This window comes from Sarcophilus harrisii, chromosome 3, assembly GCF_902635505.1.
Source record: "Sarcophilus harrisii chromosome 3, mSarHar1.11, whole genome shotgun sequence".
Classification (NCBI taxonomy): Eukaryota; Metazoa; Chordata; class Mammalia; order Dasyuromorphia; family Dasyuridae; genus Sarcophilus; species Sarcophilus harrisii.
In genome coordinates, this window is record NC_045428.1 from 377,542,163 (window position 1) to 377,558,707 (window position 16,545).

At 33.8% G+C, this 16,545-nt stretch overlaps 1 protein-coding gene across 5 annotated transcripts in view; it reads right to left on the reverse strand.

Annotated features, from left to right (window-relative positions):
• The window catches only part of MYO1B (myosin IB), a 197,362-nt gene that overhangs the window by 27,482 nt on the left and 153,335 nt on the right, over window positions 1–16,545 (reverse strand). For all 5 annotated transcript variants that reach the window (XM_023499351.2, XM_012544877.3, XM_012544878.3 and 2 more), the window contains exons 15-21: window positions 15,412–15,474; window positions 11,903–12,103; window positions 10,348–10,574; window positions 8,802–9,002; window positions 4,885–4,978; window positions 2,381–2,530; window positions 165–233 (exon numbers count right to left, since the gene is read on the reverse strand). In XM_023499351.2, the coding sequence (XP_023355119.1) occupies window positions 165–233; window positions 2,381–2,530; window positions 4,885–4,978; window positions 8,802–9,002; window positions 10,348–10,574; window positions 11,903–12,103; window positions 15,412–15,474 (1,005 nt within the window). The remainder of the gene's footprint in view (window positions 1–164; window positions 234–2,380; window positions 2,531–4,884; window positions 4,979–8,801; window positions 9,003–10,347; window positions 10,575–11,902; window positions 12,104–15,411; window positions 15,475–16,545) is intronic.

The window sequence follows — 16,545 nt, forward strand, 5'->3', positions numbered from 1 at the left end:
TTTCTCAGAAAACAGAGTGAATCTGGCATAAAGGTCACCAGCTTGATTAAGGCAGTAGAGTTGAGAATTAGAAGACTTCCTCCTCCTCCTCAAACACCTTTAGGGATCCATCATAAAGAGTGTAAAGATTCCAAATAAGGAAATCACATTCCAGTCAAATTCACCTTCCATCCTCGAATGAAAGACTGTATCACAATGGCAGAACTCTTTATCTGTTGATATTTCTTTTGTTGCTGCAGGTAAAAAAGAATAAAAAAATAAGGATATTAGTTCTACTTACAGATCCATGAAATATATAAGCTTTAGGGCTAAACAAAAACAAATATTGATTCTTGGGATGGAGAAGAAGATGAAAGAAAATGAGTTCCTCTATCTTCTCTGCCTTCAGATTGCTTGCTGTCTCCTCTTCCCTTTACACCTCTTCCTCTATGTGCAGCAGTAATGATGGAACTATCAGTCATAATCAAACAGCCTTTCCTTTATCTTCATATCCTCTCTGACTTCTCTTCTTTGAAGCATTTGATCCTATTGCTCACGTAATGCTCTCTCCTTTGGTTTCAGTGAGTGGAAGACACGTTTCCCAATTCTCCTTCTACCTGTCTTTCTGCTCCTTCTAAAGCTACCATGTTAAGTAAGCATCAACTATCTCCCGTTCACCAGGCAGATATTACCTAAAGATCTTTTTTGTCCTTCTCATTTTATACACCCTCTCTTAGTGATATAATTAGTTCCTACAACATGAATTATCTATACATGATTTCCACAATTAATATTCAGCTCTAATCTCTCTTCCACTCCAGTCCTGCATCACCATCTATCTACCCACTGGATAGTTTTACCTCATGGACATCTCAAAGCAGAATTCTTTGCCTTAAACCTGCCTGTTTTCTATAGGAAATATTCAGATTTGTCACCTCAGAATAATCTTTTGATTTTTTTTTCCTGTCCCTCACCAGTACTATAATCAATTAGTTCTCAAGATTTACTAATTCTAAACCCTCAAGATCTCTCTCACCCATTTTGTAAAATGAATTAAAACTTAATCCCATAAATCTGATTTCTTAAATAAATGAAAATTTTTCAGAATATTATCCCCAATAAAAATAACAGCCATAAAATAAAAGAAGGAAAATACATAGTATAGTAACTAGATTAGATGAGTAATTTTATGTTTAGTAATGAAATGGGATCATGGGTCCATAGAAAAATTTAGTTTATCCTTGGAAAATGGGCCATTCTTAGCACTTAAAATCCTAAAAGATTAATCTTACTTAGACATCCAACTACCACCCCAATTAACAATACAACAGCCATATTATTATTGTATGTTCTAATTTTCATCTCTAGTTATGATTTCAACTAGGAAATAATACTATAGGCCTCCAAAGATCTGACTGTACACTATTTTATTAGCTCAAATAAATACAAAGCACAGCATAATAATTTTTAATCCAGTCAAGTGGAACTAGAGTTCTCCCCAGTGGGAAATCCATTAAAGCAGGATCATCTAGTAATAATGAAACCAAACAATCCATCTTTTAAGAAAATACTGTGAATGAAATAAGCATTAACTTGTCTACACACATTCATATTTGAAGTTCTACTGTGTATGACTGCACTATATTAAATCAAACAAATACTATGTCTTCAGAGGGCTGAACATCAAGCAGATTTTCTTTTGCTGCCTAGCAAATCAATAAGTAGTTAAATACTTCATTAATTCTCAAAACTTCAAGATCATTTGTATTGTACTAAAAGGCACTGTGAGAGCATATAAACAAAATTTGTCATTGATTTAATATGGTCTTAGTGTTGATAGCTACAGTGCTTCAAAGAAGATATACACATTCAAATTTCCATTTTCCAAATCACTTGCTAAGGTGTTTTTTTAAAAAAAAAAGGAGGAACAGGTACCTGAAATCTGATTATTTGTAATGATAAATCTCTAATTCATTAATACAATCCTTATTCAATCAGATAAGCATTCCTTTGCACATATTATCAACACAGATGAATTTTCTCAAGAATCCAAAGGGGAAAAAAAAAATTTCAGCCCAGGTTTGCAACCTGAGATAACATGTGCAGTAGTTTGTCAATCATAAAGCACTATTTTTATTCTTTCCAATGCATGAAAATGGAGTGTTTGAAAAAGAGATTTCAAACTGTCAGATCAGTGATATTAGATTCCATTTTTTGGTGACCAAAATCCTGGTGTGGATTTCCCAGGCCATGATTTCATAGATTTGAGAAATGGAAGACATCCGGTAATATCTAGGAAAACTTCCCCTTTTTTACAAATAAGAAAAATGAACATAGGTTAAAGTCAAAACAATTTATCATACAGTAAGGAAGACCACGTGTTTAAAGAGTGCTAGCTTACCGAATATCTTCTGTACCAGGCAGCAATAACAATCTGACTTTTTTTCATTAACAAGAAATGTGTCCGGCACTTCCAACCTCGAAAAATTTTTTGAATGAGAGTGGCCAGGTCTTCAAGGCGTCGTTTTCTCAGATCTTCTAACTTGAATAACTGTTGAGTAAATTATACATATATTTTTTAAAAAGACTATTTAAACCCAGAACATCACATATAATGATAATTTTAAAGAATATAATGATACAATGTTGAATCACATGAACATTTAAATATTTTAGTTTTATAACAAACTGGGGACTAGCTTATGCAAAAATTATGCTAGTAAATACTGAAAAAAGTAAAATATATTTTGTTCTCTGGCAATTCTCACTAGGGATAATTTAAATTTTTTATTTGTAAAATTTATTAAATTAAATGCATTGTTCAGTAATTTTGAGGCAGAGGACCTGGGTTCAAATCTCAGCTTTGCTACTTTGTGAGCTTAAAGAAGCTTCCTCTCTCTGGGGGCTTCATCTTTAAACTTGAGGGAGTAGGGCTGAGTTTTCTTTAAGTTGCTTTCCAGAGTGAAATATTATGATCCTATGAATATTTATTAAAGACCTACTGTTTACAAATGTTGGGGAAAATAGGAAGTTTAAAAAGAATCTTAGTTCTGTCATTTATAGTTTATTTAAAACCAGAGATAAGTCCCTTGGTCATTTTTTTTATGCCTCAGTGTCCTTACCTGAAAAATCAAGATAATATTATTGTGAAGCAAGTACTTTATATACCTCAAAGCACTGCATAAAAGTCCCCAATCATTGCTATGCTAATTATATGTTATTCTGATCAAACCATTAAAGGTAGGCCCATTAAGGGTCCTTTGTTAGCCTCATTCTAGTTTCTATATGACTTTTAGATAATAGAACTCTACTGCAAAGTATTCTATAATTCAAATTTTACATGAATATATTGACTTTTTTCTAGTGTTCTCTCTTGGTGTGGATGTGAGGAAGACCCAGTGACCAAGATGTTCTTGTACACACTGAATTGCTGCCACGCAGAGAAATTTTTTTTTTTAAATACTGCCATTAGTGCCTTTATTGGGTCTGTATTCCAAGAAAATCATAAAAGAGCAGAAAGGACCCACATGTTCAAAAAAAAAAAAAAAAAAAAAAAAGACCTGTAGCAGCCTTTTTTTTTTTTTTTTTTTATGGTAGCAAAGAATTGGAAAATGAGTAGATACCCATCAACTGGGAATGGCTGAACAAGTTGTGGTATTTGAAGGATAATGGAATATTATTATTCGATAAAAAATAATGAACAAGCTGACTTTAGAAAGGCCTGAAAAGATTTACGCAAACTAATTTTGAGCAAAACAAGCAGAATCAGGAATACATTGCATAAAATAACAGCAAGACTGTCCATTGATCAACTATGAAAGAGTTAGTTTTTCCTAATGGTTCAGTGATCCAAGGCAATCCCAATAAACTGTGGATGGGAAATGACATCCACAACCAGAGAGAGAACAATGGAGACTGAATGTAAATCAACACATGCTATGTTCACTTTTTTTCCCTTTTCTCTCATGGTTTTTCTGTTTTGTTCTGATTTTTCTCTCCTAACATGATTCATGTGTTTTAGGGGAAAAAATATACATGTATAACCAGAAAAAAATTAAAGTTAAAAAAATAAAAACACTGTTGTTGTATGTCAGTATTTAAAATAGTTACTTTTTGTTTTCCTTTCCTGATGCTCTACATATTCCAATTGATTTATCAACTACTTTTGGATTGGACCGTGTAATCCTGACTAGCCACGGGGCCTTCTCAGAAATTAAATAGGCAGCTTTCATCTTTTCTAATGGAATGGAAAGCAGTAATAACTGGGGTGACTGCTTTATCAAAATAATATAGCAGCAGAAACTCAAAGCTATGTGAGAGACTAAAAGCCTCATATTATGAAGGTGAAGGTGACAACATCATCAGGAAAGGAAAAATAGTTTTTTACACAGTGGCTGATGGATGTGAACATTCTGATAAAATTATATTAAATTTTGCTATACAAAAATTAATAAATCAAAGATATTCAGGTTTTTCCATTTTCATTAAAAATATTCATTTTATATATTATTAAAAAATACCCCAAACTTTAAAAACATTTTGTAGTCTATAAGTTGTGTGAAAATTTCTGCCCAAAACAGTAATAGATCCATATAGGTATTAAAAAAGAGAGGATATATTTCCCCCCAATTAGTGTATTAGTAATGTTCCAGGTAATGGTTTGTGGATTTTTTTTTTTTGGGGGGGGGGGGAGGGGAGCCCAAGGCAACTGGGGTTAAATGAGGATCCAGGATCATACAGCTACTAAGTTTCAAGGGTCTGAGGTCACATTTGAACTCAGATCCTCCTAACTAACTTCAGGGCCTGTGTTCTATCCATTGCCCCTCCAGGTACTGTTAGTTTTTCTTTATGAACCTGCTGACACAAATCTACAAAACCTCTAAGAAGATGGTTTGGGTCACATACCGTTCTTGGATTCCGGATAAATATCTTTGATCTACCAAAGGAGTATTCTTCCACAGGGAATTCTAGTTCATTAAACAGAACTTCCACACCAGCTCTAAGGAAAAAAAAAAAAAAAAAAAAAGGAATAAGGTTTTTGTTTTTTTTTTCCCCTACTTTTTATCTAGGAGACGTCTAGTTTCTTTCTAAACAAACTATTCTGTCTTATATCATTCGAGTACAGGAAAAAAAAAATTTCATGTTTAAAATGGCACTGTTCTTAAAAAAAATCTTTATTGCAAGAAATTTCTAAAAGTAATTCTATTTTTTAAATAACTTGTAATGGCATTTTTGATTGGTTCAGATCTAAGATTTCATCAGTCTAAGCAGCACCTCTTCCTACCTATACAGATGTTATGGCAATTTCAAACGCTACTTGGCCACCAAGGTGCCCACGGCCACATAGATGACACTTGAACCTATATTGTCTAAACTCCAAGGCCAACCTTGTATCCACCATATCGAACCACCTCTCTGTTTATAAGGATTCAGCTCTACAAACAAGAAGCAATGAAATATAATAGAAAATAGGGCAAGCAAACAAAAAGCAATATTTAAACCACTGTTCATGTGACTATGCATTTATGTTATTGACTGAGTGCTAAGGGAAAAAATCTCTGTGTCAACTTTATTTTTTTAGGCTTGTTTTAAAAAGGCTTCTTTTAGCCCTTTCATTTATTTTATTTCATTCCTCCCATACTCCCCTCCCCCAATTTTCAAGGAGAATGACTATCAGAGTCTTACTATCATAGATTAAACCAAATCCTCTTAATCCCTTGTATATACTAGTCTATTTAGGTTTATCATTGATTTTTAAATGAAAACCTGGAATTGCAGCCAATTTCTTCTTGCATTTGGCCAATAATAGCAATACCCTGCATACATGTTTCAGTATTTATGTACCATTCAGAGGTGGGTTTGCACAGAAGGGATTATGCAATGCAGGGAAGAGGATTGTCAAATGTGTACAAGGATTTATTCTGAGCCCCCTCAGTTAACCCACTGAAAGTATTTTTAGAACATTCCCATCCCCTAGGGGGATGAGTGGGGAAACAAGGCTAGAGAAAAAGTGCCAGGTGGTGGGAAACTCAGGATACAGAATTTCTAGGCATGCAAAAACTGTTTGCAAATTGTTTGCAATCTTTTATTTGTTTCTTTCTCCTCTTCCTCCTCCTTCTTCTGCTTTTTCCTCTTCTTCTTCCACTTCTTCCCTCTTCTTCTTCCACCTCTTTTTCCTCTTCTTTCTTCCTTCCTTCTTCTCCTCTTCTTATTCTTATTCTTTCTCCTCTTTTTTTTTCCTCTCCCCTTCCTCTTCCTGTTTCTTCTTCTTCCTTTCCTTGGGCTTTCTTCTTCTTCCTCCTCCATGTATGTTTATGCTAAACTAGGCCTATAGTTTCAGTAGTAAAGGGCAACTCTTAATAAGGAAGTTCCCTTTACCCAGCATCTGCTCTTTATAATATATTATCATGTGTTTGCTTGAGGGCATCAAGAGATGCCACGTCTTGCCCAAGTTTGACAATCTAAATTAGAGGCAGGACTTAAATCCAGGTCTTCCCGATTTCAAGCTTTCTATCCACTCTGCCTTTGTTTCACAGGTAGGAAAAAATTAAACACAAAGATACAAAGTCACCTAAATTCAGAGAAGGATAGCATTAGTATAATACTGACCTGATCTAATTCAACTTCTCCCCCCTCATCCTAAACAGGAATTTTTAAAATTCTATCTTTTTATTTTCAAAATATATGCATGGCTAAGTTTTTCAACATTGACCCTTGCACAACCTTCTGTTCCGAATTTTCCTCTCCTTCCCTCCACCCCCTGCCCTAGGTGGCAGCTAGTCCAATACATGTTAAATATATTAAATTATATGTTAAATCCTATATATATACATATATATATATATATATATATATATATATACACACACATATACAAATGTTTATATAGTTACCTTGTTGCACAAGAAAAATCAGATCTAGAAAAAAAACCTGAGAAGGAAAACAAAAATGCAAGCAAACAATAACAGAAAGAGTGGAAATGCTATCTTGTGGTCCACACTCAGTTCCCATAGTCCTCTCTCTTGGTGTAACAGATTCTCTTCATTATTGAACAATTGGAACTACTTTGAATCATCTCATTGTTGAAGAGAGTCATGTCCATCAGAATTGATCATCATATAGTCTTATTGTTGCCATGTATAAGATCTCCTGGTTCTGCTCATTTCACTCAGCATCAGTTCATGTAAGTCTCTCCAGGCCGCTCTGAAATCACCCTGCTGCTTGTTTCTTATAGAACAATAATATTCCATAACATTCATATACGATACTTGAGCCATTCTCCAATTGATGGGCATCCACTCAGTTTCCAGTTTCTGGCCACTACAAACAGGGCTGCCACAAACATTTTGGCACATACTCGTCCCATTCCCTTCTTTAGTATCTCCTTGGGGTATAAGCCCAGTAGTAGCACTGCTGGATCAAAGGGTATGCACAGTTTGATAATTTTTTGGGCATAATTCCAGATTGCTCTCCAGAATGGCTGGATCCGTTCACAACTCCACCAACAATGTATTAGTGTCCCAGTTTTCTCACATCCCCTCCAACATTTGTCATTATCCTTTCCTGTCATCTTAGCCAATCTGACAGGTGTGTAGTGATGATATCTCAGAGTTGTCTTAATTTGCATTTCTCTGATCAATATTGATTTGAAGCACCTTTTCATATGACTAGAAATAGTTTCAATTTTTTCATCTGAAAATTTTCTGTTCATATCCTTTGATTGGAGAATGGCTTGGTTTCTTATAAATTTGAGTTAATTCTCTATATATTTTGGAAATGAGGCTTTTATCCAAACTTTGAATGTAAAAATGTTTTCCCAGTTTATTGCTTCCCTTCTTCTTCTCTGTATTAGTTTTGTTTGTACAAAAGCCTTTTAACTTAATATAATCAAAATTATCTATTTTCCTAGACAGGAATTTTATAGCATAATACTTTGAAAATTAACATTCTGATATGGTGTCAAAGTGAACTGTCCATTAGCCCATACCATCTTTCTAAGGTTTTCTATAACTAACTGTGAAGTGACCAATTGGCACAAGGTGAACATTCAAAACTGCTGGTGGACTTCCATTTGGAAAATGAGGTAAATGTAAATGGTAAGCTCATTGAGAGGGGGACACTACCTTCTTTGTGGTCTTTGTTTCTTCCTATCATCCTTGGCACCAAAAACAGTATATATCTCCTTGCACAGCACATGGTTAAAAAGAATTTGAACTAAACCGGAGGTAATACTATCTAATAAAAAGAATAGTCTTTTTCCCCTGATAACCTCAAAGTTTTATCACTGCCCATCTCTGACAATAACTAATTGATTCCACCTTTCTGGATTGCAATAGCTTCACGTATAAAATGGACATGTTCAAATGAGATGCTTTGTAAAGTTCATTTAGGAGATCAGTTCTTTCTTCATCTGTCATATGCCTATTTTAAAATTTTCTTTGATAATATAATCCAACAAAATAGAATTGAAGAATTCTCTGGTTTCCAAAATTAAATGAAAAGCATCAAGAAAAAAGAGGGAAAGTTGAACTTAACCAGTTTTGGAGCGAGGTAGACACTTAAACCTGGATGTCTGCATTCCTTCTTTGAGTTCCTGCTCTACCACTAAGAAGCTGTTTCAATTGAACTTTTTGAGCCTTAGCATAAAAATCAGTTGCTCTGAGGATCAAACTCTATTTTCACTATGGTAAAGTACGTATAAATGTCAATTGTTATGATTACCAGAGTCAAAATTTCACTTTAATATTTTGGTGAACAGCACAAAGTGAAAGACAAGTGTTTCTCCTTCTAAAAGTTCATGATGAAATATGCCAATTTCTTACCTGGCAGGCCCCTTCCAATGAGGCCATGTCTGTTTACAAAGCATCTTGTATCTTTCTAGGCAAGGCTCATAAGCCTGCCTGAAGGCATAGCCTGCCCTTCTTACACGGACATTTTCCAAGAGACCAAGGTATCTGATCTGGTGACACACTAGAGCATCATTGAAGATGTGGGCAGCTTTTTTGTCATTAGGCTTGATACACCTGAAAAATGAAGAGCATTTTGATTTTAAGTCATGCAGTGTTCCTTAAAAATAACTTAATGACAAATTACATTTTTTTTACAAATCTATTTTTTTCCATATATTACAAAATAAAAACATGCAACTATGAATTATGCTTTCTTAATTTATTTGAAATTCACTTAAAAGAAATTAATAAATCCATGGGAATGGGTACTGTAAAAACATCTACCATTGTTTATGGCCAGAGTGAGATTATCAAATCTCTCACACCCATGCCCTTACTCCACACACAAGGATACACCATTGATAAATATCTATACAATTATAGCTCCTTTTCATTCAGTTTGATCTGCCATTTTTACCTTCTCCTTACATGTTTAAAAGTATCACACTGTCAACTTAAAATGCCAACAGTATTTATTTAGTTTTTTTTTTTTAAAAGATCATATTTTTCTTGTTATCAACATTATTTATAGATATAGGTAGTCTATGATAGACCCTTAACTATAATGAATTAGGCTACAAGATACTTTGTTCATTGGTCCTATTAGTACAGTAGCCTTACTAAAATAATCTCCACCAAAAATAATTCAAGAGGTTGGATATTTGATATTTTGTTTGCTCCATTAGAAACATTCCTTTTGGCACAAAGCTCACCAAATGTACAGCCTACTATACTAAGACTGAGTTTTTACCAAATCCATAAGCAGTAGTGAATTTGTAATAATCTTATGTTGCCTAGGGGCAACTTTTTAAGGGAGTTTCTTTTATTCCTATGATGGGAATTCTTCAACAAAATATAAAATCATTTTTTCTGTCTTCTTGGTTTACAACTCCCAAAGGAAAACTCAAAATACTTTCCTCCTAACAAACTCTGCATCTGTAATTGCATCTAGTTTTGCATTCATTTCAATCAACAAGTATTTTTAAATGTCTAATATGTACTGAGTCTTGGAGAGACAAGTACGAAGAATGAACAATTTCTGCTGGAAACAAGGATAAAACTACTAATGATTACAAATGAGGAATTACTATCATTGCAGTAATGATATCCCATAAAACTCCATTCAGGAACAAGTTTAAGAATATATTAGATATATTAGACTATGGGCAGACAAAAATGACACAAAAATATTCTACCCCCTAGAGCAGAAGGATCAAAAGCAACCTAACCAGATTAAAATGTAGTTGAGAAATGTTTAACAAAATACGTAAAAATATTATACAATATAGATAATGTTAATTTGAGGTTTTCTAAATCAATATATGTCTCCAGGGTTTTGTTTCTATTTGATTTTTGATATCACTATTCTAGAGTTGCTTTTACAAATGACTTTTTAGAGCTTTTGATAAGGTTGAAATACCTAATGTAGTTTGGATTTTTGGTCTGTAAATTCTTCATCAATGTGGCTACTGAAGCTTTGAATTGGGATCCTGCAGTTGGTGGCCTCTTCAGGTTGATTTTGGCAGGGTTTCCTTCAGGGAACAATGCCTTTATCAGAGAGTGACTGGCCTTCCACATGGCTTGAGATAGATCACGGTAGAGTAGATCATTGTTCTTGTCAACAAATCCTTCTACTTGATACATAACCTGTAAGAAATACATTGAAGTTGTTGGCAGTATGCTGTATCCAACAATATTAAATTCTTTAATGAAAAATTTCAAGATAATCACTGTTTTTCAGATACAAACCTCTCCATAAAACCACCCAATGCATTAGTCACACAGTAATACCAAATTAGCTCCAAACATTAAAGAAAACCTCTAAGTTTATCTTTCATTTGCCTAACTAGACAGCTCTCAAAATATATATTTTTTTACCCTCCAAGATTTGCAAGAATTCTAAATATGCTATCTTAACATTTTCCAAGCTTGACTCTATTACTGACTAAAAACACCTTCTGAGGTTCTATTTTACTTAAGTCCGATGTGGTATAAGTCTGAATCACACCAAAAATTGGGCAAAGGGAGAAAAAGGTTCAGATATTATTTGTATTTTCTTAATTAGGTATTTTGCACCACAAAAATATATCTGTTATCAAGAAACATACTTTTGTCAGAAATCAGAGATAGAACAAATGTAATAATATCTCAATGCTTAATTGCACTAATTTTCAGTGCATATTAGTTCATGTTATGAATGAATATATGTTAGTATATGTTTCTTACTGAGGAAGAAGTTACAAATAATTTCTCCCCTAAAATTTTTAGGGTCATAATTGTAAATAAAGAAAAACTGGCTAAAATTAGTAACTTCCCCAAATCAAAGGCTTCAGAAGCTAATAAAAGGACTGCCAAAATCAGTTTTTACTATCTTCCTTATGTAATGAGTAACATTAAAGCTTTCCTAAGGATTGGTAATGAATTATGAATTCTTACAACATTACTTATACTTCTTTTTGAGAATGTATTGTTTATCTATCATGGCTTTCAATTTTTAAAATTCACATACTTAGTTTAAGAGCAACTCATTTTATTTACTAAATATTTATAAGCATCTAATAATGCTTATTATTAAAATAATTAATATTTCATCTAAAATATAGCTTGGGATACATGGTTCCATCTGAGAATAACGAAGTTGAATTCCTTTTAAAAATCAGGACATTTTTATTAAAAGCACTTAGCAGAGTTCCAGATATATGAGGAGGGTTATGTAAATGTTAGCTATTAGTATTAAGGCAAACTGGCCTGTCTTCCAGCTCATGGATTATGTTAAAGGTATGTACTCTACAGGGTTTGGGGCTTCTGATTTTTGTTGAACTTTCAGTGATCTGAAAACACTCACTATTCATTCATTTTCTTACTTTTGGACTCTTGCCCTCAAAACCTTGAAATCCATCAAGAGCAGTAAGACTACCTAATCTTGTCATAGATAAAAATAAGAGAGGCCCAACAGTCAGGGGTTCATACAATACCTTGCCTGCATAATGTTGAATTCTGAAACAGCTGTGAGGCAAAGAAGTATCATTTAGGAACCGTGAACATTTGCTCATTCTGCTCTCAAAATGTTGATGGGTAGCACAGACTTGGTTCAGCTTTTCTAAAAAGGTGTCATCAGTCACTGTGCCTGGCCTGAGACATTCTTCATCCAGCATAGCCAGGATTCCATTCGTATTCTGTGATTGTTTAAAAGAAAAAGAAAAAAAAAAAAACAGGTTTCCTTCCTTCCTCAGTCAATTGTTTTAATAATTATTTGTAATGAGTACATTAAAACACATTTAACTTAAAAACAAAATCATGCTATTCAGAAGTGTTTAAATCCAAAAACACAGAGGCCAATTTTTTTTCAAGATTAGAAGGACGTGAGTCATAGGATTTGGGGATCTTAACCCAAATTCATTTCAGGGGAGAGGAATGGATTTCTTAACATCTTGTAGAGATTAATCATTTAACTGATTTAAAAAAGCCTCATTTAAAGCTTATTTTTTTAAAGTGAGATAGCAATTAATCTAGAAAATGGAAATCAATGTTAATTGCTCTATTTTTATATTATAAGATAGCAAATCACAGCAGAGTTCAATGAGAGTTAGTCTATGAAAGACACTTTTCAAGTCACCATTTGATTTTTCACTTTGGGAAGGAAACTTGAGAAATTTTTTTCAGATTTTTATTAAACTTCTCAAACAGATAATATGGAACAAAATACTCACTTAAAAAAAAAAACATGCACAAATGTATGTATTTGTAACTGTTCAGGGTGACCCTATAAAAGACTAAGCCCTAAAGGCTCAATCCAACCAATTTAATAACAACACTTATCAATCAACAAATATTTATTAAATTATTATATATTATGTTAATTATATGTATTATGTATGTATGTATGTACATATGTAATATATATTATTAAACAATTATGTATCAAGAACTTCAGATACAAAGACAGAAATAAAATTCCCTGCCCTGGAGGCTTTCCACCAAATGAGACATGTATATACAAATACAGAGCTATGGATATATATTTGTTCACAGTCATACACACATATGTATTTGTATACACAGTGTCCCAAAAGTTTTAGTGCATTTTAAAGCTTAAATAGCTCACAATCTTATTCTCCTCCTTAACATAAATGTAAAATTATTTACTATTTTGGATTTGAAAAAACTACTTTTGTGTGCCTTCAGAATCTCCACTTTTTCATTAATCCCAAATGCCAAAACTGAGACATGGAACTCATAACTAAATTTAATGGGAAAACTCCAATTGTATACTTCATGAACAGGTTCATGTGTCATTCTGTTCCTAAAGAGATGCTGATAGCCATCCTCAACTGCCAAAGCTACTGCCCTATGATACTTAAAAAAAACCCCACCTACTTCCATCAGTGCAAAGTTCCCTACTCTCATTAACCTTCCCCACAGGAGTCAGGACATCCTTTCAACAGTATGTATTCATTGCAGATGGAACCAAGGGGAAGTACAGACTCTCTTGAAATACAATATAATTACAATAGCAACAAGAATCAACAGGATTTCTGGACTTAATGCTGGAAGGAAATACTTCCTGTAGGTATCAAGGTTCTTTTTTAGGTGAACATGCATTTCTTCCATCAGCTGTACAAGGCAGGTAGTCTGGGCTAAGATAATTTGATTGAATAAGCATATTACCACAGGGCTTTTCCCTCCAAAACATAAAGGGAAGTAATTAAGTAAATGTTACATTTAAGAAAGGAAATGTGATAGTCAGGAATTTCACAAGTCATGATTGTTGGAGCAAATTAATTTAGTCACAAAATGGATGAGTTACTGTTTATTGTAAACAGTAATGAAAAATTCAAGTACCCACAAGTTTGGGAACCCTTACTCACTGAATTTGAGATATAGCAACACTCATATTTTAAAGATAACTCAGAAGAAAAGGGAAGGGAAGGGCATCACAGAATAACGTCAAAAAGGATAGCTCATCATTTTATTTGTCATCACTGTCAAGAAATCAACATACACAGGGAAAAACTCATGCTAATAGGAGCTATTATTCTAACTCTAGCATACAGAATATCATGCTGGTATTTATCAGTGTCCTGATTTCCATAAACAGATGAATCTCCCATAAATGCTCAGTGTTGGAAGAGATTTCAGAAGTCATCATAAAGAAATCCTTTTTTTAAATGGCCATCCAACTTCTACCTAAAAAACCTGTAGGAAAGGGGAAACCTTCTAACTTCTAAAACAGCCCATTCCATTTTAGGACATCTTTTCTAGCAAGGCAAAAACAAAACAAAACATCAAAAGAAACCAGACTCTGGGACTCCTGCAGCCCAAGATGGAGACAGAAAGCTTCCTAAAACATATGGTGATTTTTGTATCCTAGAAAATAGATAGCCTTTTCAAATAAACATATTAATGTGCTTAATACTTCACAGCATCACTGTACCTTCAAGTTCTGAGAATTTTAGAACTGGTAGGAATGTTACAGATCATATGATTCAGCCCACTATTTTACAAATAAGCTCCAGAGAGAAGGTACTGAAAGGCTTCTGAGGCTAGTGTGACAGGGTTAAGAACCCAGGTGCTCTGGTTTGATCCAGTCTGTTCTATCCTATCTTGCTAATTTTTATTTACTCTAGAAAATCTGACAGGGTAAACAATGATATGTATATACTAGTCTATTTGTATACACTAATGTGTATTTATGTAGTATGAGTTTTGTGGGAAGAGGTGGTCTAGAACTAATGTCTCCAGGGATGGCTTTCAGATAGCAAGAAAATAAAACATCCAGCAACTGTTCTTTTAATGATATAAAAAGAGACTGAGCAAACTGACATGTTTCATGGCCACCAGATACCCAGCTGGGTCTACAATGAGTATGTGCCATCAGGTGACAGCCTTTTTGAGAAGACCATTCTGATTCTGGGTTGGCTTTGGGGTCCACACCCAGGAGTGAATGAAGCAGATGCCTAAACGAGGGCTGACAGAGGAGAAGTTATCTACTTATACTACTTCCCATCCTCTTCCTAGACCGTCACCATTTCCTGAGCACAAGCTCTAAAGGGAACCTTGGAAGTAACCTGTCTTTTGCAGAGATGTGCTGCAACTACCATAAAACAAAGGGGACTTAATGATGTAGCAAACAACAGGAACTCACTGCAGTCTGAACCCTCGATCTCAGATTTTTGAATTTGACACAGGCCCAGGCAGTTAAGGAGTATTCCAAGACTCAATGTGCTGGAATGAAGTGTTTGCCAAAGAAAATTATACCCAACAATTCACCTTGTTTTAAGTGTCTGTTATGGAGCCTCAAGAATTTTCCAGCACATATTTGGATCCAGATACTGTTCTACTTGGTATTAAACAAACATATTCACTAATTCCCTAGAATCAATTAGTCACTGTAAAACCCAATACAATGATATCTTCTCATTTATAATTAAAGATTATTATTGTACCAAAGGAATTTTCAGAAAGTCGCATATCAGGTACTCACATTTTCTATGAGGTCACAAATTACAGCATTATTGAAATAGTCGATGTGAGTCCATTCTATATCCTTAAAAAAAAAAGAAAGACATTTCATGTAGAATGCCATCAATAATGCAGATCTTGTTCATCTCAGTGATTCTCTTCATTATGTTACCTTTACCAAATCAGTTTTATAAACATGGTTTTGATCCCCAGATGTTTATCTGAATCAAGTGGTCCACCACTGACATTATCTAACCAAAATGAGTGCCCTTGAACTGTTTCCAGGCTTGCTTTCCATTCCATTCTCCAATCTGTGTCAATTTCCCATGCACTTCATTGGCAAGGGGCCAAATATTTATACTGAGAATCCTTGGGTCAATAATACTTTGTGTATACTTACAATGTTTATAAGGAAATAAGTCAGAATTAAAAGCCAAATATCTGAGATCCTAGATTTTTCTCTTTTTTGGTCCTGATTTTTCAAACATGAGAAAAATTAAATATAGACATAATCTTGAGTATATACTTTTAAAAATCAAGATTTGTCACATATTTTAGAATACTAACAACATAATAATTAACTACTTCAAGTGTGAAATGACCCAATGCTAGTTCACAGTATACATTAGTTTGTTTTTGAAAGGCATGTAACTATGAGTCTTTTTCTAACAATCAGATCAGTATAACCAAAACTTAAATGCAAGATGTATTGTGAATCCATTTCCACTTTTTATATTCAAGCTTCACATGAATAAATATTTATTTTTCTTCTAAGGACATGAAATTTAATTCATACACCACACTACAGTTCTTTCTATATACTTGTAGAAGTGTCCTAGTCAAACTCTACAAACAATTTTAAATTATAGATCAAAGTTCCATCATTTTCCTTATGACAAGAAGACAGGAAGAGAATTGACTCAGCTTATAAAATGTTTATGCCGCCAGAAGGTGCCAGACACTTAAAACATACTATTAATGTAATGACTTTCCTGTAATACAAAGACAAAATATTTATAATTTATCCTCAAAGCAAAAAGTAGATGTTTTGCTTTAGGAGTTCACTAGAGGAAAACTACCACACTGGAAAAATCAACATGGAGGGGGGTGCCAGGGTCAGGGTAAAATCCATGTCCACAAGGGAGTTGAACACCAA